We start from the raw sequence: 25914 nt of genomic DNA, 5'->3' as shown, positions 1-25914 counted from the left end.
ATAGCTGATTTATATAAAAAGTGGAGAGTTTTCATCCAAGGAATGTTATTCACACTAGTGTTTTTGAACCAGGAATGATTACACTAGTGATTTTGTACCGGAATGATAGCACTAGTTATTTTATACCGGGATTAATTACACTTGTGCTTTAGATTCATACATTGAAGTGATTAGTACTCATTTTGAACACACGATAACACAATAGTGCTTATTAACGAATAAGATTTAAATAATTTTTCTACGCAAATCTATAAAATCATATGCTTTTAAATTGTCACTAATTGTAATATTTATATTTATTGGATTGCCGAAGTTTTTCTGTGTATTTGCTCTTCGGTCAACTTGGATATAAAATCATATCTTCTTTGTCGATATCAAAGGATGCTTCTATAATTGAAACTTTATGTAAGAACAAATCTGCTCTTTAAATTTGGTTTATATCAAGTTCAATGTCCTGATCATTGATAAAGTATTTTGAGTTATAAAAATATCCTCCTCGTCATCATCAATATTATTTACTAGGTTGACTCTGATTAATTAAACTGGTTCCTTATTTTAATTTTAACCCATTTATTTATGTAAACAATAAACCGGTCTAATATAAACAAAACAACAATATCAAGATCGACACTTTCACACTATTTACATCCAACATTCTCTAGTGAAAAACAGTTACCCGGAATAAATACATGGTGGAATGAAAGTACGCTTACATTATAACCTTGACCTTTCAAGTCTACATTCAAATACTAGATCTAGTCATTTTGTGGTGAGTGCAATCTATATAGATATCCTTTTGAGGTGGTTCAAAATTTATATTCTGGAGATAGTTTGTATATTTGGACTTAGATTTTAGTACCTATATAAACAGAGTTTGAGACCGTCAACACTGGAATTTATACCTGATATATAAAGACACAAACACTTGTTATGTTTAACAATCATACATTGCAAACTTAGTATCTTTGATATCCTTTATAAAAAGGTTAAAATGATCACATCAGATACAATTTCTGTATCTGACTGAATAGTTAGAGAAGGTTAAAAAGATGCATGGACCTAAATAGTTTGAATGTACCAACCATAGATAGTTTCTACAGTTGATTAAAGATCAATTAAAGAACAAAATCAACACTCCATTTTGAAACAAGTGCAAGTTGTTAACTTATCAATTTTTAAGTTTCTTTTTCATAGTATTTTTTTTAACTTGCCATTAAGATCTTATATTAAGATATTAAGAATGCTGTTTAAAGATTGTTTGTTGATATATGTTGTGTTTTACTCTAGAATGGCTTATTTTCTGCTTAGCTTTTTTCTGCATCACTAACAGCAGAAAATAGCATTATGAAAATTAGTCCTAATAATTATGACGTCTTGAAAGGCTAATTTTATTTTTTTTTCTGAGAAGGCGTCACAGAAAAAAAATAAAATAGCCTTTCAAGACGTCATAATTATTTGGACTAAATGAAAATAAGTCACTGCATGATTGATTCAAACATACTGATCAGTACACTCATTTTTTAGCTCTCTGTGTTTTGTGCACTGTTGACAATATTTATCGTGGATTTCAACGACATGAATGAGGGCTGATTTATCATGTGGAGAGAGTTTTTCTATCAGTTCTTGCATGGAAATAAATTCCATTGCCAAGATCGTCTGCTTTGCACATTCGGATACTTAATGATGGTTCCCTATGTAAATATTCTAGTGAAATATGCAAATGTTAACCGGGAACCAGACTAGGATACTTCGATAGCAAAGAAAATTCTAGAGAAACCTGCACATACGGTAAAGAGTTGATTTTCGACCATGCATGAAAGTAACTGAACATGCTGAATGTTCATGAATTTCAAAAAGTGAAAACATTTATTATAGCTATTCTTAAAGGGTCATTAGCTATGAGATATAAAATGAAAAGAAAATATATTTTTTTTGTTCAATCATTAATGAAAGTGAAATAGTGAAATAGGACATTGAGTTTTTACAGCCCAAATCAGTATAGGACATTCACTTGTTTTGTCATAACCAGAATTTGCACCGGTCCCACCTGCCTGATAAATATTGCACCGTCCCTTAGAAGCTATTTTGGTTCAATTTTGTCAAAATAAGTTAAGAAACATCGCTGATGATTTATTCACTTGCAAGTGAATAATTCGACCTCATTAAATCCGTATTCATGTGACCTTCAATTTAACCCCTTATATAGCTAGAGATGAGTTACGCATGAATTAGGCGTATTCCGTTATTAAAGGGAAAGACTGTCAACATTGAAAGTGAAACAAGGGTAAACCATTTGACTGACTGATTCGATCCACAAAAACTCATTCTGATACAGGTAAAAAGGACGATTAACATATATTTTTAACCTACAATATGAAATCAAACAGACCTAGACAAATCCAATTGCACGAGTTCGCTATCTATTTATATAGTCTATTTTTATGTTTATATCGGGTTATATTACTGTCGACAGTCTTCGGAGGTCATCTCGATGGTTAATTAGATGGCGTCTAGACTAAAATACACGTATGTATGTGTGTATGTTGATACATATTATCGAGCCCATGCATTGTAAATTGTTTATTTTAGACTGTTTTTATAATTTGGATATACGTTTTAGTATGTTATAGATGAAATATGAGAATTTGAGTCAAATCGGTGAATACGAATTTGACAGCTAATGTCCCTTTTATTAAGGCAATAAAATATAATGATAATCAGTTTCTTAAATGACGCATACATTAGATCATAGCGATTAAGGATATTCGCTATGTCTTTTCAATAGTTAATTTTAATGGAAAAAACTAAAGGCTTAAGATCGAACCTGAATCGCTCATATGGTAAAAATATGCCATATTGATATAAAATAAAAATCAAAGTAGAAAGACATTTTCAAAATTTTCCATTAATAATTTTCAATTGTGTAATTTCTGATCATTTTTTGCCTTTTTTAAAAAGTTTCTGTCTTCAAGCCTATAATAGTTTTCAAAATAAATGGCAAACAGCTAACATTCGAAAAACATAGTTATTAAATATTTCTTTAGATTTTGTATTGCTGGTCCTATTTGCTGTTGACAATTTGTTTCTATCTTTTATGGTTTTCAAGATTAAGACAAACACGCTTAAATGTGTTATTCAAGGGCAATAATGGCTATAATTTTAGAGGTTAATTTAACATTTCAGTCAAATAGAAAATTTTGGTAGATTTTTTATGTCTGATCATTTTTGTTGTTTACAGTTTGTCTATTTCATTTTTTAAATAATACAACAGTTGTTGCCCTTAAAGTAGTATGGTGTCTTCCATCATCTTGGATTGTAAAATAACAGAACACAATAGGTCTAGAATTTTAATTAGGTCAGCAAATTTCGATGCAGGAATCAAACTAACTAATTAGAATTTTCATCCAAATGAACTAATTAATGTGATCGTAGGTTATTATCTCTCATTTTTTTACAATATTATTGCTTGATTTCAAATGTTTTTAAACTTTGCCTATTAAGGGGAGGTAACTCAGGAAAAGTATCTTTTGTAAAGGAATCTTCAAGAAGTGTTTCTATTACCTGTTATAGCAGGGGGAAAAACGTACAGTGGTTCCATATTTCCTTTTGATATTCTGAAAGCAATTTATAAGAGGAATCTTCTCATATTTTGTTTTAAAATTCTATCATTCAGTTCTATTCACATTATGATCATGCCTTTTCTCTGTGTAATCCGTACAGCATGTGTCATTTTTTCACAACCTACGGCTTTAGAACAAGCTCGGTGACTTTTCATTTTTAAAATATCACAATATATACTACATTTTGGCAAAGTATGAACAAAAATCTATCGTTTTTGTTTATGCTCCCATGCCACCTTAAACGAAGCTTACTAATAAGAATATTCCTATTAACCTATTGTTTTGGCTTTTTGAAAAATGATGGCAGCGAAAAGGTTAATAACCTTTGGTTCAATAGATAAAAATTCCTTGTAAGCAGCGACCCTCTTATCAAGGAAGTCACGATGGGAAAAATTAAGCGCGGGAATATTGTATCAACCAATCTAATTAAAATATAGACCTCTGATTTCGTTACCCTCATAAGCCTCATGAAATCAGAGGTCATTATTTCAATTAGATTGTTGTATCAACTGAAATACAAATACTCCATATGCAGGCTCTGTTTGAATGTTGCTTCATAAAAATGAAAGTTCATAATTGTAAAATTGAAAATTTGTTTTAGTTAGCAACTCTCATGGTCTTTTCCTAGATGCAAGTCATGAAATGAAATACACCTGTTGTATCCTTTATTTCAAGTTTTTCAATTTTAATGGTGTATATATGCAACGAATTATTCAGTGAGAGGACGTCATTTATTTAGCGGAAAGTGGAGATAAAGAACAATGCTAGTACATTTTCGTTTCGAAGATATGAATGTATCGTGTGTATGAAGGAACTAGTCGACTAGAGGCGGAGCATAGTTGCTTCTCATAGAAATGCCGACTTTGATTTTGAAAAGACGTCCACAAAACGTAACAAATTTGTGGTCATTTAAAACTTTAGACGTAAAAAATATGTCTTCATTTAAAAATGTAAGCATCTTTACAGTATCAGTTTCAGAAAATTATCTTTTCTACATCCCCCCTCTCAGACCGTGTGAACTTACTATAGACCATCTTTATCCAACGTGTTCGTAAAAAAAATATCTACAGTATATTTATGGTATAGAACCACTAATTCGGGCCCGGTCGGAAAGAACATACAAAAGTAGTACATATTTTAAACAAAATAATTCCTACGCATAGCTGTATCTTTGTCAATGGTGGGAATATTTGGGTTGTTTTAGTATCAAATGAAAGCTTGGGGACTTGGGATCACTTTAGAACCCTTGTTGAAAGTTTAATTTGAATAATAAAGAAGTATATGAAATTTTAATAGGAGGGCTCATTTGGCCTGTTGTTCAGATCAGAAGTTCCTGTTTTTGTACTATCAAACTTTCGGGAACCACGCAGTACGCTCTAATATGCAATTAAAGGTATGTTGATTTTTTCAGCACAAGTCAGGATAAGGTACAGTTTTGACATAAAATAACTGCCATTTTATTTGAACTTAAGACAAAGTAGCCATTAATGCTTGAAATTGCAGAATTTAACATAGAAAGCAATGGGCTATGAATTAGTGGTTTTATACCTTATATCCAATATTCACCAGCGATTTTAAGTATTTGGTTCTGTTGCTTTTTTCATAGTCTTATGTAGAATGGTCAACTCTATGAATACATTTAAACAAATCTGTGCATGTATATCAGTTTGTATACAATGTATATATAGTTGGTCATGCAATATTGGCATATATTATCGCCTATTACTGTTGTGTAGTTTCTGTGTATTCTGCCAAAGTTCGTTTACCTGCAATGTATACTGAAAAAATTCATACCATATATTTTTTAAAGAACCAACTAAAAGGGTATATGACTCTCTTTAACAAATAGAAAATTGTCCATGATGATTTGGTATTGTCAGATTAATCATGCCCTTATTCAGATTGTTTTCCGTCGAAAACTAAATATTCTGTAGAATTGCAGCATAACTGACTTAGCATTTGAGCCTCCTTCTATTCTATTGTCAAAATGAAAAATATATAAAATGTTAAAGACATTTGGTCAAGTGTTACAATTTTGTGTAAAATCTGAAACTTTAAGATCATTCTAATTGTTTATTTTAGAAATATTCTAATTAATCTTCGCTTAAGTGTACTCAAAAGGCTGAAAAGCAATAGAAATAATAGAGATCAAAACACAACAAATGAGTCTGGTGAAGAGGAACCGTGAGGGTCCTGTACCAGAAAACAACATTAAGTAACATTAAGTAAGTATGCTACGATCGCTATATCAAAAAAGTTTTGGTAATTCCCTTTTCTTAAATAACACTTATTTTTTTCGTTAAGAAATTATATACTAGGAAAGTCGGTTAGTATGTTCCGTTAAACTTGACGTAATGAGGAAATATTCAGCCCTTTCTTGAGGTTTCAGATAAACAGATGTTTCCGGAGATTAAGATGATTTTTTCTTACATTTCCGATGTTTTAAATAAACAACGGATATTGTCTTTAAAAAATAATAAGTGCAGATTCTGCGTTTTCTATTTTTGTTGACATGATACTAAAGAATAAAATACACATCTGTATTAGTAAAATTAATGTTCGAATATATCATAAATGGCATAAAGATAGATCGAGAAAATCGGTCCAACTTAGTTTCATAAAAAGAATGGGCAACGTAAAAACAAACATGCTGTTTTGGGGAGGGATAAATCATACTTTATATAAAAAAAACACCGAACCAAACAACAAATTCCCTGAAAGTGGTATTGTTAAGATGCTTAATTTCTTGGTTGATTCAATATTTGTTATGATTGGGGGACGTGGTTTTCAACAAACAATCAGCATTCCTATAGGAAACAACTGTGCTCCTCTTCTCAACGACTTTCTCCTTTATTCATTTGAATCAGATTTCATACAGGAAGGTTTTTTTAACTTAAACTTCACGTTCCGCTATATAGATGATGTCCTCTCACTAAAATCAAAGTTTGCTGACTATGTTGAACGCATTTTCTCCATCGAAATAGAAATAAAGGATACTACAGATATAGATATATGAGTCTGTGTCATATCTTGACTTACATCTAGAAATTGACAATGAGGATCGGTTGAAAACAAAACATTGCGACAAAAGTGATGAGTTCAGCTTCCTAATTGTGAACTTTCCATTTCTGTATAAAAGCAACATTTCAGCAGCTTGTGCTAGTTGATACTAGTATTCCAAAGCTTACGTTTCCTATCATAATTTTCTTAAAAGAGGATTGCTGCTTACAATGAAGCTATCAAACTAAATAATTTCAATGTGGTAATGTTGAAGTCATCCCTACAAACAGTTCACGGACGCCACCGCGAGTTGGTTGACAGTTTTTGGACAACTGTTTTCACAGATGACAATGGAGATGTTACAGTTGTCGTAACAACATTTCAGTACTCATTTCCTCTAAAATGACATCCCCGTAAGACGTATCACTGAATGTGTATTTACAGGAGAAACACGAATTGTGTCAAATGTGGACCAGGATCTGCTAGCCATTCCGGAGCACCTCAGATCACCCCCGGTTTTTGGTGGGGTTCGTGTTGCTCAGTCCTTATCTTTTTGTGTTGTGTTTTGTAGACAGTTGTTTCGTTTTTTTAGGCTATGACGTCGTGAGATTGTATATCCTTGTGGTATCTTCCGCCTCCTTTTTACAAAGTCTTTCTTGTTTTCCGATACAGATTAAATACTCGCAGCTTAAAAAGTGCCTGTTTGAAAATTGGATTTCTGCATTCAGTAATAAAAAGGGGGAAAAGATACAAGAAAAACCGCAAGTCGAAAAAAAACAAAACATTTCATAGTCATAAAAAATTACAAAAAGTCCACAAAACATTGTACAAAAAATCCTAGAACGAGCAACACAAATCCCACCATAAACCGAGGGTTAAACATGTTTTTCAGAAGCGCAAGAAATATATTATATACTCCACTTGTGGCACAAATCGTGTAGCTCAGTAGCAGATTCAGAATGGTGTACCCAAAGAGTGGACGGAAGAAATGTCATTCAAGTTGGCATAAACTCGTCAAAATATTTCGCCTCGGTACAATTTGCAATATTTTGACTATTATGGAAATTATGCCCCCCCCCCCCCTCCCACACACACACTTTTTCCTCTTACCTTGGATCGAGGAAAAGAGGACAGGATTGTGGCTACGAAAATGTAACTATGATTGGTTGGTTATGCGTGACACAGATATTTCATATAAACGGTCTACTAAATCATGATGGCGTTCATAACACTTTCAAAGAGATAACTTCGGATAAGCTTTCGCGTAAGCAGCAATCCTTTATCAAAGAAATTGTGGTAGGAAACGCAATGGCTGGAATATCAAATCAACTGGGTTGAACACACTCCATGTGCAGGTACTGATGAAACATTGCTACTAAGAAATGAAACGTTCACAATTGAAAAAAATGAAATCATCTCTTTTGTCGCAAGATTAATTCTCAGCCAAGTTTATGAATGAAAATAATAATATATAAATATTGTGCGTCCGAAGCGTTTTTCTTGAATTTCCTTCATCGGGAATGCTCTGACCCAAACATTTGGAAGCCAGCGTAGAAACGTTAGGAGCTATTATATACGACTAAAACGAACATGAAAAGAATAACCAAATTTATTTTAGGTCAACTTTACCCGAGTTAAGTATAAAGTAAATATAGCTGTATCTGCGGTACCTTTTAATTAAAGTTCAACTTAGCACATGTGATAAATGCAGATTACATGGTTACCAAATTTTGAAATATTATACAGAGAGGACATGATCTATATATGATGTTTTCTGCTCTCAGTAACCCCTAGATTACGACCAACAAGGATGCAGTCATCACTTACGCCAAATAAAAGGAGCAACCTTTTTTGTTTACTAAATGAAGCTGCATGTTACTACCCTAAACGACTTGCTATAGTACAATTAACCAATAAATACTTGCTATAAAGGAACATAAATTACTTATAGTTAAACTAACAAATTAATTCGACCAAGAAGGTCGTATTCTGATCTCCTTGCCTTTGAATGGCACTTGATATCGTAAATTCTGATTGAATATTTTATTCTCTCTAATGAATAATGAATAAATTATGTCTGACGTAGAAGTCAGTTGACAGTCATGATTCCATCGCAACATAAAGTACACAGCTATGATACTATATAAATTAAATGACGATTTGTATTATTTCTTGTTTTAGCTTATTTTCTTGAAACTATAATAAATAGAGAGAAACTTTAAGTACTAGTAGTTTAAATGATAAGACAGACAAAATCAACAAATACTTGATGGATATCAAAGAGTACAAAGGGAGGTCTCGTGGTAGCGTGCTCGCCTCAAGTGCAGAAGGTCAAGGGTTTGAACCCCAGCCGGGTCAAACCATAGACTGAAAATTGGTATTTGCTGCTACTCCGCTTAGCACGCAGCATTTAGGGGGAAGAGCAAGGACTGGTCGGCTCGGAGTCAGAATCATGTGTCCGGGTAGGGAGATATATCTTCCTGCGGACTGTAACCTTGTGAACAAGAACGTTAAAAATCCGGCTCAGCATGTCGATCTAGTACATATCAGGGTATATATTCATATTACATTATCATCTTTTCGTCCTGAATATCATCGCGGCATTTAATTTGATACTGGACGTTTCATAAATCTCAGAATCCTTCTCTATTAACATTTTCGAATTATCCAATTACTTATTATTGAATTAAAGGAGACGGGGGAATTCGTCAGATAAATAGCATTCCAACGACACAGAGTATCAAGACAAAAAAGGTCAACGGTCTTAAACAACAGAAGTGTCTATACAATACATTTAGCTAGAAGTCACCACGAGTAAAAAGGGATAGTAAACATGTAAGAGATATTTTTGTCCTGGTAAAATATGTCCGGGCGGACACATATTACTAGGATAAAAAGTCCACGGTTACAGAATTTACTAGTATTTTTAGTCCGATGTTAGTAATTTCTGTCCCCAGACTAATTTTCCTAGGAATTCAAGTCCATGTCATTAATATTCCTAGGTAAAAATGTCCATGTCCTTTTTTTTTATAGGAAAAATATTAATGAATCAAATCATTTACATTTAAACAATAGAAATTTAAATGTTATGTTTTAATATTGTTTAAGAGTTGTGTATTTATATTTTTAATAAAATGCATGTTCCCAGACTAATTTTCCTAGGAAATCATGTCCTTATCATTAATATTCGTAGGTAAAAACGTCCATGCCCTTATCATTAATATTCGTAGGTAAAAACGTCCATGCCCTTTATCTTAAAAGGTAAATTTAAATGTTATGTTTTAATATTGTTTTAGAGTTGTGTATTAATATTTTAATAAAATTTATGTCCCCAGACTAATTTTCCTGGGACATCATGTCCATGTCATTAACATGCCTATGTTATAACGTCCATGTCCTTGTTTCTAATAGGACAAAATTAATGAAACTTTCCAATCTTAACTAAGAAAATATGTTGTTTTTTTTATTTTCAATAATTTTTATAATATAATGAAAATTACTAGAAAAACAATTCTTAGGACAATTTTTCCTAGAAAAATAAGTGCCAGACTGAGACATAATTTACTAGCTATGGACTTATTTTCCTCGGAAAAGTTGTCCTGGGACTTACATTCCTAATAAAATTAATGGTCATGGACTTGATTAACTAGGAAAAAAGTCTGGCGGGCAAATTTTATTACCGGACCAAATTTACTGTTACAATTACATAAAAGAGACTATTAAATACCCGCTATCAAGAACAAATTCCCTAAATGAACAAAAATACTAATAGGATATGACTAAAGACAACCATAGATACTACTATATGAAAAATCAAATCGGATTTCAAATAAGGAACTGTTGTATACTTATACTTGATATTCGGGAACATCATTAATTTATTATTTTTTTTTATTCACTATATGAATTTTTCATTAGTAAGGGGACATTTGATTCTGGAAGAAAAGTCTGGTTTGAACTTGCCTCATGACTAGACGTGTATACTTTTGTATCCATCGGTTTTATCATCCGGATACACATGTATGCGCGTGCTTCCTGTGAAAGTTAAGTGATCCATACCTCAAGTATTCTGTCTGTTCCGTAGCTACATATATAACAAAGGAAGACGCAACCTGATCAAGTCATATTGTCCATCATAATCGTCAAACTTAACGTAAGCACACCGCAAGCATACACGTGTGTAATGTTGATCAGAGGTTAATGAGAAACTGACAAAGAGTACATTTTTACCATAATAACGCACGTTTCTGTTCAAGTACCACAGATCAATCCATAATTCAAATTTCTGGATCTCTATCTTTAATAGAAAAACAAAGAATATGTATCCATCCATGACACAAAGATCAGTATATGCACAGCAAAAAAACACACAAAAAGCAAAGGAACAGTGCATACTTCTTTGGTTAACTTCTTTATTGGTGGGTTATCTCCGCAAATCACTGCATGTTCTTGTGATCGGCATGCGAGAAAGCGTGGAGAGGTAAATCCTTGTATATGGAATGAATAAAAAGCGAATGCGAGTCGTTTTTATCGCCCGTCAAAATTTTGGTATACAAATGTCGTCTGTCCGTCTGTCCGTTTTTCTGTCCGGCGTAAACATGTCGCACCGTAACTTGAGAACGACTTATCCAAACTTCATGAAACTTAACATAGTTGTTTCTTATGATGGTCAAACGATCTGTATACTTTTTGGTGAAAATAATATTAAAACTTTTTGAGTTACGGGACGTAGTAACTAAAACAGGTGTGTGTTTTTTTTTCACATGTCGCGCCGTATCTCAAAAACAATTTATGATTATTGCTTAAAACTTTACACACTTCTTAGTTATATTAATCTTAATATATGTATACTTTTTGGTGATGATTAAAAATTTTATTTTTGAGTTATTGAGTATTTTGTAAAAAAAAGGGGAGGGGTTTTTCACATGTCGCGCCGTATCTCAAAAACGATTTATGATTATTGCTTAAAATTTTACACACTTCTTAGTCATATTAATCTAAAGATCTGTATACTTTTTGGTTTTGATTCAAAATTTTATTTTAGAGATATTGAGTTTTTTTGTAAAAAAAAAAGGGGGGTTTTCGCATGTCGCGCCGTATGTCAGAAACTATTTATGATTATTGCATAAAAATTCACACACAAGACGACGGGCGTATCATGCGCTCATTGCGCAGCTGTTTATTTCTATATAAATTAAAGATATATATAGAGAATTTGCAACAGCGACCCAACGACAAGAGACATCTTATTTTTTTCTGTTCGTGAAATGGAAAATATAGAACTTGACCAAACCATACCATTTTCTGCAAGCCTCGGTCTTAAATTTACTTTGCTTTTAATTCTTTATAAAGTTGAACTAAAAAATCATTTTTGTATTGTTTGTAAACAGTGGGTGTTGTTTGTAAACAAATGACAATGTGATGTAACAAACAAAGAAGATGATATTAATATACAATGTAATAATCATAATTGCTATGCACTGTATGCTCCTAGAATTTAGTTCATTTTATAAAAAGGAAACGACATCACATACGAGTATTTAGTGAATGATAGTGTTTTAATAAAAGTACACCGGAGATATCTAGTCCAAAATAAAAACTCTAAAAAGGTTATTTAGTTGAAAAAATTAAAATCGGTTGTGTTCAAACAGAATACTTCAATGACATATTAAATACATATTGATGTCAGGTACACACGAACCCCAAGTCACTTTGCTAAAAAAATTAAAACACATGATCTATGTTCAAACTGTTTGTATTTTGAACCATTATTGTTTTGTCTTAAAAATTACTGATATTGTACTATGCTCGAATGAGTTCATTTCAAATGAAAAATATGACAAACTCTTATAAATTCTCTCGTAAACTTGCAATTTAGTATATAGATGCTCTCTTTAATTCTATGGTTCTGCCTGATTGTATCCCTTAGAGTATATTAATAAATCACTTATTGACTAATTTTCTCAGATTAGTATTGCATGAACACTGTCATGAGTCGACGATCTATTTCATTTGAAACATATCGATGTTAATTTACGGTGTAATTTTATTTCATTCTGTAAGGTTTTATATGATATCGTGGGGTAGCATATTGAATAGCAGAAAGTAACGACTCTCTTTTAAGTGTTTCTACAAATACAAAATTTGGCTTTGCGAAAAAATGTGGTATTAATTTTACAGTCATGTACTAAAATTTCATAGCTTTACCATGCATCATTAATTTTTTTTGTTTCGTTATATAAAGGATTGATCGTTGATATTTTATGCCCCAAGATCTCAAAACGGCAATCGTTTATTATTGTTTTGTTTGTACTTGTGTTTTTTTTCTATTATTCCATAGGGCCTATACAAATAACTGTTTTTCCTTTGCTGATTTTTACTATATATCTTGTATATCTTAAAGTAATCCGTCTTTTATGGTTTTATGTGTCGTTGGGTTGCTGTCTCATTAACGTTTACTTTTAATAATATATATCGAGGCGATGAAAATGAAATGGAAAAAAATAAATAAAAGGGTACATTATAAAAAATGTCAGAAATTGTATGTATATATATTGTTTGAGTTCCAGTTGCCAAGTTTAATTATTTCTGGTAATTATCTGTTAGAAATTATCACACTTGAGAAAAACATATTTGACTGATATATTCATATCTCGAAAATGTGGTTAGTTCTATACCATAAATCTTGTGATTAACTGCTATGAAATGTGTGTATTCACCCTTAAGGTGAATTTCTTAATAAACGGTAAATGTATGTCAAAGATCATTCCCTTTCTTTGGTTATATCGGTGGATAGCCCTTTCATGGCATTGTACTATTGTAATCGATTAGATACTAATACAGGATAATGACACGGAAGGAAGAAGATTCAAAACTAAACACAATCAGTACATAGTTTTAGCATTTTGCGGATGTGTACGTGCTAGAAGTTACGAACTGTCGTCGCATCAAATTCAAATAAACAAAACTTGCATCACATATCTTTTTTGTATAGATAAATGTGACGAAGCATCCTATTTTTTCATTTCCCGTATATGCACAGGAAAGGTTTGCGTAGACACTGCTATATTTTCAATATAACCGTCTATTTTACTTTTAATTCAATTCAATTTTAGTCCATCTTATGTGATATTCGAAATAATCTATGTTTGTCTTGGGTTAAATTTTATCGAACATTTTTGTGAAACAGGGATTCCAAAGAAAACATTACAGTTATTTAGTAGAACTATTGAAATCTCTGATAAACACACAATAAAAAGATGCAAAATACTTGATGTATTTTTTTTTCTCAATATCTTCTAGATGATGTCCGTCGCTTTCATATGTGACTTTGTCTCTGATTATACATATGATTAATATATCAAGTTAACTTGAAGTCATTTATAAATTTATCATATTCATTGTTTTGTCCGTGTTCACATCAAACTAATTCACGTATCTATTGGTCTCAGATTTATTCACAGAAAATAGAATGGGGGAGTTGAGTACTTTTATTATCTTCCTTTCTCCGTTACAAGATACATTACACATTTGTATACGTACTATCCCTTTGTCACCATAATGGAAAATAAAATATGTGCTATATTCTATATAAAAATGTACTGCAAATACCAAAATTATATGTACAGTTCAGCTCTCTCGGATTTACATGGTCTTTTTCCATTTTAATTAAAATTAAATCCATTGATTGCCCGGGGAATTTAGACCCCCCCCCCCTTTTTCCCCCTTTCTTGTATGTCGCGCATACTTGCCTTGATGCGCGATATATCAGAACGGAACGGGAGCAATTAAAGGATTTAATCTTAATTAAATTGGTCTTTTTCGTTATTACTGCGTTTTTGTAAAGTTGAACCAAGGACGGTTGGCCTAATTATTGATCAAAGGGATTCTTCAAAAACATTAAAGTGTGAAATATTTATGATTTGTCTTAGCGGAACACTACTCACTCCATACAAATATGTACAGGTGCGTTCCAGTGACAGATTCAATATTTTATTTAACATCTTGTCAGGTTAATAATTTAAAGGTGGCTTTACACAAAAATTAAATACCCTACAAATCATAAACATTTCATAATCCTGTGTTTAAAGATCGATTTTACACTAAATGACATAACAATTATCATAAAAGGATATTGACAAATAAACAAGAGCTCCTACACCTATTGGTCACGCTTCAGTACATCGACCTTGTCTGTCAATCATTCGTATATAAAAGGAGTGTATCATTTCCGTATTTATGATCATAATTTACTAGAAAGGGAAGAAGTAGTGTTGTAAAGTCTTAATCTTTTGTATTGTTTAACTCTGAAGGAATACAAGATGAAGAAAAAGTACGAATTTATAGATAAACTCAGTTTGAAACTAGTTATTGTTGGTGATACTGGAGTTGGAAAAAGTAGCTTAGCATCGCGATTATCATCTAGACCATTTCAAAAGGAATATAAACCAACAGTGTTTGATAATTTTGCTGGTAAGATTATTATAAATTTAAAGTTATACTTTAAAAAAATGGGAATATATATTTTTTAAGGATGATATTTTTTCTGTATTTCATGCAATAATTTTTATAGCATTCTTTTTTTTACGTTAAGTTATAAAAACAAAATTGGAATATAGTAGTGATTACTACAAAATGTAGAACATATTTGACTTTGCAAAGTTTCCATTTCTAACGTTTTCATGATTTCATAATTTTTTTTTGGAATGTGAACGACACATTGAAAGCTGAGTCAGTAGTAATATTTTTCTCTGTTGAAATGGAAAAAAAACATGTCGAAAATAAAGAAATAACAACTTGCAAAATAAGTTAAAAAAATTAAGATAATACACAGAAATAGAGAATAATGCCCTAGGTCATATGTTATGGCAGACAAATAAACAAATATTTGTCACAAGAATCAGGGACAGTCTATACTAAAAGACTTTCCCTGCAAGAATAGTTATCTAGATTTCTATTTGGACAACACCTATTGCATCAACTGCAGAATCATTGCTACACCTTACTAACAAAAGATATTATGAACAATTTAATTATTTTATATCTATGTTTTGTTTTTGATTTTTTTTTGGGGGGGGGGTGATAAATACTAATATTGACACTATTAGATTAATTTTATCAATTATCTTGGTTTAAGCATTATTAAATTAATTTATAATGAATTATTTATTTTAATGTTAAAAGTTTAACCTTAATGACACAAAATAAACTATATTTGTTTCTTTTGCAGCAACAATATCAGTTGATGGTATGCCTTACCACCTTAGTATGTTTGACACTGCTGGAAAAGTAAGTTATTTTTGTTTGGAATTGAGTTCTTTTACCCGTGTTGAATATTCAACAGTTCGAGACTATGTGAACGCATACATAAATGAAAACATTTAGTTTATTAATTGGAATGAATTTCTTGCCTATATAACAGAAAAGATACTAAAGAAGTTTAATATAGGCAATGCTTCAAACATTATAGTGAGGAGGAGGGGTCAATTTTTTCAACGGTTGTACTCAGAGCCTCTAGATTATCACCATATAAGTTAAACCAAAAAGAACGACCCCGTTATAGTTTAAACGATGGATCATGTGGTCATAAAGATTGAATGATTAGTCATTTTGTTGTCTAATAAGATAGTGCCTATGATTTGATTAAAAAAAAAATCAACTATTTATTTTCTTGCACCAAAGAGAAATAAGCACGAAATTAATTGTTTGTCTCTCGCAGAAATACCAGAGACATATATACACATGTGCATATGTCTCTGGAAATACTAAACTAGAAAGTAGACAAAAGTGAGTTCCCACTCAAAAATGTCCTATCATTTCAACAAAAATCGATATTTTTCCAAAAAATATTACCCAGTAACTTTATGAGCGACTTTTATATGAACTGTTCAAAATTAAACAATAAATATTCAGTAATTATGATAAAGGCTGGGGGAAATGTTCATGTATCGTGAAACAATTACCTTGAGATTACTATAGATCCGTCCGGATTTACTGTTTTGTTATTTAAATCTTGTATAGTGGTAATTCATCATCCACGCCTACATATGCATTAAAGGGAAAGCTATTAACCTGTGAAAAATGTAACAGGATTGTGCTCTTTTATGTAGACTACAGAAAAAAATAGTAACTGGGAAAATTGAAAGATGTCCAATTTTTTCGGATTTTTTTTTTCTCGTACGCTATAGAACATTTAACGTTTTTTCATATTCAGATTCAGATTTGATTTGATTTTTGGTGTTTTAACGCCACTTTTAATATATTCAGATTCAGTATTTTACCACTTGTATAACATAAAACATTTGAATACATGTATAAAACATATAGTATATTAAAACTAACAGTAAACTATCATTAGCTTAAATACTAAAACATATAGAACTATGAGAGACTATTAGATTAATTATTATTTACAATATTTTACATAATTTTAAAACTACATATATAAGATTTGAAATACATCATCAGCTTTATATAAATAAAAAATTTGTTCGTCTACATAAAATATTAAAGCAACTACCTGACAAATTTCATTATGTCTTTATTATTGCATTTATAATAACTTTTTATCTCTCTCCATTTCAGGAAGACTTTGATAAGTTAAGAGTATTATCGTATATCAACAGCGATGTTTTCTTGGTCTGTTTCTCTGTTGCTAATCCCGATTCATTCACGAATGTCCAGGACTGTTGGGTACCAGAACTACGTCATTATATACCAGACACGCCATTTATACTTGTAGGAACACAAGTAGATGTTAGACACGACAAAATGGAGAGAGGGGTAAGTTACTTTTCCATTAAAATGGAAAGTGAGGTTCCGTTTCTCCTCAGAAACTCTCAAGCAAATAAACCTTGTGTTATAGTAGATAATGATTTTTTTAATACAACGAAAAGTGGAAAAATAACAACTGCTATTTCCAAATCGGAAGCACTTTAGAAATATTTCGAAGAAAATGAATACAAAGTAAAAGGTCAAGGATATTTCGTTGTTACGCTCTCTTTTAATACTAGTATCTTTTTAGCCTTTTTTTTTTAAAACTCGATTATTTTGAAAATGAACAACTTTCAAACATTGGCTGTGATAAACATTATGCTTTTCTCTAATTTAGGTTGTAAGGACATCATTTATTTCATCGAAACAAGGAATGGACCTTGCCAATAGGATAGGTGCTGCTAGTTATGTGGAGTGTTCAGCTTTATCAGACGACGGGTTAGAAGCACTAAAGAGCGATATTATCATGGCATCTCAAATGGGAATGGAGTCGAGGTGTTCTAAACAGTCTCAGTGTTGTTCATGTAAAATTATATGAAAGAACTTTGTGCCCTGAAAGCTACCCAAGCTTTCTCAATTATTCTTTCCAATCCATATGGTAGATTGGCAGCGTAATTTGACATTACAACGTTACTGCCTATTGGTGAACTGGTTGTGTTCAGGCGATGAGCTACCGTGACTTATCATATATGAACAGTCCTGTATATAACAATTATTATACATGTATGTGAACAGCGCACCAGTTCTCTATTTGCTACCGTTACTTTATTTGCTCTTTGGTTGACGTTGGTGCTAGAACTATTATGTACAGCAATAATCTTGGCTGCATCAAATGCTTGAGTGGACTTTGTCTGCTTAAAGTCACAAGATTAATAGAACGATTTTGTGGTTTATGTATATTCATTAAGTGACACAGAGTCACTTTGAAAATGTCTCACTGTTATCTTACTCATTGAAATTATGACTGTGATAGGATATTGATATTTAATATTTGTTATTTTTTTTTATATAAAATCAAATTTCATGACTGAAGTTTTGTGGTATTTCATGTCTTAAAAAAATAATTAAATTTGAAAGGTATCTTTCCCTGTCATTGTTGAATCCATCACGGGTTTAAAACTTAGTTATTTACAACTGTTAATTAAAAAACTAACATTTGCCTCTCCTAGTCGGATATTTCAATGAATAAAAAGCAATAGTTTTTATGATTATTTGGTTGATTGTTGTATGCTTATTACTAGTATCAGGACGATTTTTATCACAAGTGCAGTTTTAAATACAATATGCCCGGAATACCTAAAATAAAGACAGTTAGAAAATGATTGATTGTTGTTTGCTTAACGTCTAGTGGAAATATTTCATTCGTGTTCAGGACAAAATGGTTACTTTAGTAGGTGTCTTATGTCTCATAAATGAAATCTATATCAATATACTTTTCCATTTTTCTGAATATTTGATTGAATCGTGAATGCTTTACACCTGCTTTACAACTGCAAATTTGGTAGAATTTTAGTATTTGTATCACCAATACCAGAAATAGTAAAGTAAAATATGAATGAAGATGCTGTAATTCAAATGAAATACTCTAAAGATAGACAAGGTAACAAACAAAAATGCGAGAAAATATGAAAAAAACTATGCTTTAAATTTGATACGTTCCGCCTAAAAAGATACAATTTCCAGACAGATAGTCATACCTTGTGTACTCATTGTGTGTTGTACAAGAAACAAACAGTAACATTGCGACACTTTCCAGGATGACCGGAATCATTAGGGTATTTTTCCATGTATACAGGAAAAGACCAACATCCCTTGTATTAGCTTCAGCAGGAAACGTTTACTTTGCATTAAAATGCACAGTATGATATATGAATTGAACGGTTCAAAAAATATGTAATCTTTCCGAACATTCGATAGTTATAATATTGCTTGTGGAAGAATTGAGTACTGAAAGAACAAGTTAAATTCTGTCGTTTCAGGTCAGGTCAGGAACTTGTTCGCAGATTGTCGTTAGTTTGATACATCTTAATATTTGTTCTCCCTTACTAGTGAATTTGTTGTTGATGACAGCATTTTTTGGTAGACTCGGGCTAATTTTATTCATCGTATGTCTAGACTGACAGTTACGAGTTTGAAATATGGTAGTACAGTTGTCTTATTGTTGAAGGCCGTATGCTGACCAATGGTGTGTTTTGTGTTGGTGGTTTGCTGCCTCATTGATGTATACCTCACATCGACTTTGATTCATACTTGCATATATCGCGTAAAACTGTTGAGAGATTTATCTGAAATTTGAAGAGGAAGTACCTTCAAAACCAAAAGTTTACCGAAAGTTAATCCATGGCAAACGACCATTTAATTTTTTGTTTTAGGGGAGGGTGGGGGGGGGGGGGGCAGGAGGATTTTGAAATTTGAAAATGAATATCATAGCTTGGTAAGAGCTGAACATAAATAACCTGGCATAAGACAGGACGAAAATGAATATTCGGCAACATAAAATGCAGGAAAACAGTTGTGTACACAGATGAAAATGAATGGTCAAGTAAATAAAAAACCTCCATTCCCCCCTCAAATATCAAATTGTACCTTTATATCAAGACTGCCTTCAATGTCCGACAATGTGTTAGGCTAAAAAACGATTAGATGTTGAGGATATCATATATCATTTAGTTTCTATAATATTCAAATTCCACTAGGTTTTATCAAATGGCTAAAACTGATTCTAAGAGTGTAACGTGTACAATGAAAATCGGTTCTCCTTCTTTAAATTTTTGGTGACAAAACATGTGTATGTTGTAGTCGGTCTTATAAACATCTAACACATACGCCCTATAGATTTGGGATTTATATACGTAAATGTAGCTGATCTGTTTGTAACCGCATGTGTGTTTTCCTACTCTAGGCTACAACAATGACATGGTTCTGAAATGTCACACCAAACAGTACTACGAGCAGGATGAAAAGATAATAATAGAAAGCGCATGCTTTATATATACATGTATACATGATCACCCCAAAAAAAGTCACTCAAAGGAAAAAAAATAGTTAAGAAAAACAGGTCATTTGAAAAGTTTCGATTTTTTATTTCACTATCCAAGTTGAGAGTACGTCTTCATAGCCGACCAGTCACATTCACAAGTATCACAACCATTATTATCCACTTTATATCCTACAGGACAGTGACTTTGACCTTCACAGGACAGTACTGTACAATCTGCAACCAGATTCATTCAAAATATTTTATATTTAACTCGCTTACATTTACAATTTAGGGATATGAAAGTTAAATAATCAAATGAAATTAGGTTATATATATTTAGCTTGATATTAAGGCAATATATTGAGCTTTATATTAAGGCAATACCTTTAGCTTGATATTTAGGCAATCTATTTAGCTTGACATTAAGGCAATACATTTAACTTGATATAAAGGCAATATATTTAGCTTGATATTAAGGCAATACATTTAGCTTAAACTTGATCACTGGGAATCAATATTCTTCTTTGATTTAGGTTTTTCAGATTTTTTTTAGGATAAGCCAAATAATCGTCTACAACATCTAATTTTCAGGTTTATTGTTATGTCGTGATGTAAGAATATTTTTTATTAATAAATGAATTTAATGTAACCCTGGTGTTCAGTAATAAGAAAGTAATTTACCAACCACTAGACAGCTCTTGCTGTGCTCTCTAGAAATTGTATTTCTACTCTCTGAAAATTGTGTTTCTGCTCTCTAGAAATTCATTTCTGCTCTATAGGAAGTCTTTTTCTGCTCTCTTAGAAATTCTTTTTCTGCTCTCTAGAAATTCGTATTCTGCTCTCTAGAATTTATATTTCTGCTCTCTAGAAATTCAGTTGCATGTCTCATAGGCAATACCACCACATCTTCTTATTTTTATATACTAGTAGATACGCAAAATGAAGCTACTATATTCGTGGTTATACTTGCTCTAACCGCACAAAAGGAATGCGCATCCTACAGTACTATTTGACGTCTGACCTGATGTCAAACACCAATTGACATATTTCTGTCGTACATCCTTGTTGTAAGAAAAACACTTGTTTACTTGTAACAAAGGGGATTCAAGATAATGCAGATCGGAAGAAAACACCTTCCGGATGCAAGTATATGATAAATAGTTTGTCGATGTACGCACTTAAGCTTGTTTGTTTTATATCTTTACGTGAGGTGACTTTAATCTGAGACATATATGTCCTTGCTTTAATATTTCGATACTATACTCACTAGCTGGAACTTGAAAATTCAATGGTCTGTAGCATTCGTGTCCACACCCATTACTCCGACATTCATACCCCTGGGGACATTTATGTTTACTGAATATACCACAAAATGTTAAACATATGCCCCTTCTATCGGGATAGGCATTACCTACACCTGGAACAAATAACAACAAGTTTCAATTTGATAAGATGCTAACAAATCTGGGCTCGATTATTTATCGTATCGAGATCAATTGATGCTGCATGGTCGTATCCAGGGCGCGAGGGGACTGCCTCCTTATAACCTACATATTTTAGCACATTTTTTTCTATCCGACCTTCAAATTCGGTTTGAATTGGTTCAGTGGTGAATATCTTTGTAACAAAAATGCAAACAATGAGTACGATCATTGTCTTTTAACCGCCTCGGTGGTCTGGTTGTAGCGTGTTCGCCTCGATTGCGCAGGTCTTGTGTTCGAACACAAGCCAGGTGAAACCAAAGAATGTGAAATTACTATTTGATTCTTGAGGCCCCTCATGGGGGTGTCCAAGTGATCACATAATCACATTGTTTTGCCAAAATAATCACATAATCATTAATTATTTTGTTTAAACAAGATAATCAATTAATCATAAATACAGTCCTAGATTATCAAATAATCATGAAATATTTGGTCTGGTAATCAAATTATCACTATATAAACGGCCAAGTAATCACATAATCAAAAACCCCATGAGGAGGCTCATTCTTTTCCGCTAAGTATTCGCGTATATAGAAATAAGAGCAAAGACTTGTCGGCTCGGAGTCAGAATAATGTGTGCGGGTAGGGTGATATGTCTTCCTGTGGACTATTACCTTGTGAACAATCACCTTAAAAATCCGGCTCGGGGTGTCGGTCTAGTACAAATGAGGATTTGTATTTATATCGCACTAAAATGTTCTCGTCCTGAATATGCATTTAATTTTCTACTGGACGTTAAACAGCGATATATCCATCCACAATTGTCATTGTGACCATGTTGTTACAGGTGACCTTAACTCTGTCCAAGACCGACAATTACCTAAAGAAGAAACGGCTGAAATATCGTCTATAAAATAACCTTATTAATATAGTTAGTATACTTTAGCTAAAAGGGGGGATGGATGAGATATCAAAAACCCCGTTTAACAGCACCTAATATTTATGTGCCTTTCCCAAGTCAGGAACCTCTCCGGAAGTTGTCTTTAGTCATATCTTAATGGGGTTTTTTTATTTGCAAATTTGGTTCTGATGGCATCCCATTTAATTGTTAAAAGGTTTTATTTATTTAGAACTTTTTTCGACTCGGAATGGTTGGAAGCTGACAAATAGTATAGACACTTGTTTTTTTTTCTAAATTTATTTGAGACTGCATGCTGATCTTTAGATGATATGTTAATCGAATATTTTTAAGGATTTGTGATTCATTAGAACTTGATCACATGTGCATTTGTATTTACTCAGTTTGCACTCCAATACTGTTGTTTAGCTTTTCGTATGTCAAAAACAGCATATTGCACAGGACATACAGCATGTTACTAAAAATACTTTCTTACCAGGTACCTCTTACTTATTTTGAGGACCACACTAAGATTAGCTTGAGTTAATAGGGTTATCATCTTTAAATAGAAAAAAATAGAAATATTTTGTTTTTTATCCAAGTGGAAATAACTCATATAAACACCCAATTGAACGTATTTGCCTGTCTTACTTTGGTGATATTGTTTTGCTGTTTTTATATTATATGCAAAACATTAAAATTGATGAAAATAATAGCCATTTAAGGTCAATAACTCCTATAAGGAGTAAATTGATGGTTTCAGTAATATTGGTATTTTTATGGATCTACAGTTTTTGAATTCTCTTTAATAAGCCGTTTCCAGCTCTGAAATAGGAAGAGACACTTAACACAATCAGAAATGTGTTACTTTCGAGAAATAACTGCTATAGGAGTCAATAAATGGTTCTAGTCATTTTGATATTTTTACAGATCTTGCCAGTATTGCTAACTACTATAGTCTTCAGAGTAAAAGGCAGTTTAGAGTAAAAGACAAGATCGATAGAATTTGACGGAAATATTAATTTGATAGCATACTTTATGTAAGGATTCGTCTGAAACTATTCGTAAAATGGAGACTATGTAGATGTTGACATTCTGGGCATATTTATCCTGTCAGATTTTCTTTAAGATATAACCTCACTTGAATTTATCCTTTTGTTCGGTCTTTTTCTATGGCAGTTATGTTGGTTGAAGCATGGAAGTAATATTGAACTTCCATGGTTGAAGAGACAAAAAAGCGAACTATATTCGTAACATTCTAAAGATAAATCAAGCCAAGTTTGGTTGAAATATTGGTCTATTGGTTTAAGAAGAGACTTTTTTAAAGGTTACGAAGGACGACGACGGACAAATTTTGATACAATGTTCAGATTCCTCAGAAAACATCTTGCTTTAATTTTTTCTACCTATTTGCTGTATCCCACACTGTTTCCGTTATATAAGGTTATATATGAATGAGTATATAATATCTGGGACTATTATACTAAGAATATACTATGTCCCAAATAATATACACACACTTTTCAACATTCTCTTATCGTAATGCTTCTATCGTAGTCAGCATTGTCTTTAATCTTTGACTTCACTATTTTAAACTATTGGCAAGACAACAGTCTATTGCAAAAAATTAAAATAAACCGAACATTAAGTGCGGCTTCTTATTTCCTCATATTATGTACATTTATAGATAGAAATGACTGGAATATCATTCTAATGGTAGAAAAAGACAACTGGTATTCTACTAAAGGTTTTTTTGGTTTTTTTTGATAGATTGTCAAGCTGGTCGTGACTAGTCTCATACAAACGTTATATGGATCGTAAGTTTCCACGAAATACGGTTTTTATATGAATACGTTCCCCTAAAAGAAAATATGCCAGACTTGCAAAAAAAAAACGAAAGCTGCATGATTAACTTTATAAAAATAACAAAATGTAGTATGAGGAACGAGGAAAACTATCCACAAAGACCAAAGGACAAAGATCAGAACAATGACAACTATGACAAAACGCCACATACTGTATAGTTAGCTATAAGAAGGTACAGGGATGACAAAACTGTTAACCAATTAAAACGAGAAAACCAACGGCCTGGTTTATATTATAACAATGAACGAAAACAAATATGCCAAAGAACAAAAAACAATTTTCACTGGATTACAGGTCCCTGGCTGGGTACAGGGATGACAAAACTGTTAACCAATTAAAACGAGAAAACCAACGACCTGGTTTATATTATAACAATGAACGAAAACAAATATGCCAAAGAACAAAAAACAATTTTCACTGGATTACAGGTCCCTGGCTGGGGACAGGCACATTAAGAATATGGTTGGGTTTAACATATTTGTGGAGCTAGCGCGCTGGCTCAATCCTCCCGATACCTGGGACAGTGGTGTAACAACACAGAAGAACACACAGTAGAAAATAAAAGAAAGACAAACAGGCACAGAGTACCAGGCTCGTTGTTTCCGAAATCGAGTTTATATTGGAATAAAAACTTACCACATAAAAGTGCAATTAATAAAATGAGAAGCGTGAACTTCATGTCTAACTTCTATCGGTCTTATCTTTACTTGACAGAAATTCTAGATCCAGTACGGGTCTTACGATATTAATTTGTTATCTTTAGTTGAAACTGATAAGGTATACTGAGGATCAATTATTTAAAAAAAAATATAAATATAGAATAACCCAGTGAAACCTACAGATTGATACACGTCAACTCATTTTCTACATTTTACATCTAAAGAAATGTTCACAAATTTAAACATTAATCCGTAATAAAAGTCTTTTTATATGTGTTTTTGTGTTTATACGTTGTTGGGTTTCTGTCTCGTTTACCCCATCTCATCTCATGTTTTAATATGTAAAATCTCAACCGCTATACATTCAACCACAAATATTTTTTTTTAAATCCTGAATACTCGTTTTCTTGACTTAATCTAAAACAGTATTTGTATCTCTTTGGTGAATACCTCCAACTCTCATTTTATGAGCTCGCCTTACAAAGGGGAATGAAACTTCATGAAAATGACCGTTTTGCCAACCATTGTCATCTCTCTTTGCAGACATCGAGCTGATATTTGTTACTGATTAGGAATCGCAGATCACAAATGGTGTTCATTTTGTTTGGGGAACTTTTGGCCTTATTCGACTAGAATTTGGAATACGAATACGTAGGCTTATTACAGAACAAATGTTGGCCCCATTTGTTGACCT

General features: G+C 32.2%; 2 protein-coding genes across 2 annotated transcripts; one reads left to right on the top strand and one right to left on the bottom strand.

Moving 5' to 3' along the window:
- The first annotated feature begins 14833 nt into the window (after window positions 1–14833).
- On the top strand, window positions 14834–18425 carry LOC127698584 (cdc42 homolog). Its single transcript, XM_052202099.1, has 4 exons — window positions 14834–15092; window positions 15850–15908; window positions 17205–17402; window positions 17731–18425. Exons 1-4 carry the CDS (start codon window positions 14942–14944, stop codon window positions 17929–17931), a joined length of 609 nt encoding a protein of 202 aa, XP_052058059.1. The 5' UTR covers window positions 14834–14941; the 3' UTR covers window positions 17932–18425.
- A 2036-nt stretch (window positions 18426–20461) lies between these two features.
- On the bottom strand, window positions 20462–25281 carry LOC127698588 (uncharacterized). Its single transcript, XM_052202107.1, has 3 exons — window positions 25198–25281; window positions 21641–21790; window positions 20462–20607 (listed from the first exon to the last, which is right to left on the bottom strand). Exons 1-3 carry the CDS (start codon window positions 25238–25240, stop codon window positions 20483–20485), a joined length of 318 nt encoding a protein of 105 aa, XP_052058067.1. The 5' UTR covers window positions 25241–25281; the 3' UTR covers window positions 20462–20482.
- Window positions 25282–25914: the final 633 nt, after the last annotated feature.

Source organism: Mytilus californianus, unplaced genomic scaffold (assembly GCF_021869535.1).
Source record: "Mytilus californianus isolate M0D057914Y unplaced genomic scaffold, xbMytCali1.0.p SCAF_4, whole genome shotgun sequence".
NCBI classification, from domain to species: Eukaryota; Metazoa; Mollusca; class Bivalvia; order Mytilida; family Mytilidae; genus Mytilus; species Mytilus californianus.
The sequence above is the reverse complement of the archived record's forward strand: the minus strand, read 5'-3'. Positions and strand labels throughout refer to the sequence as shown.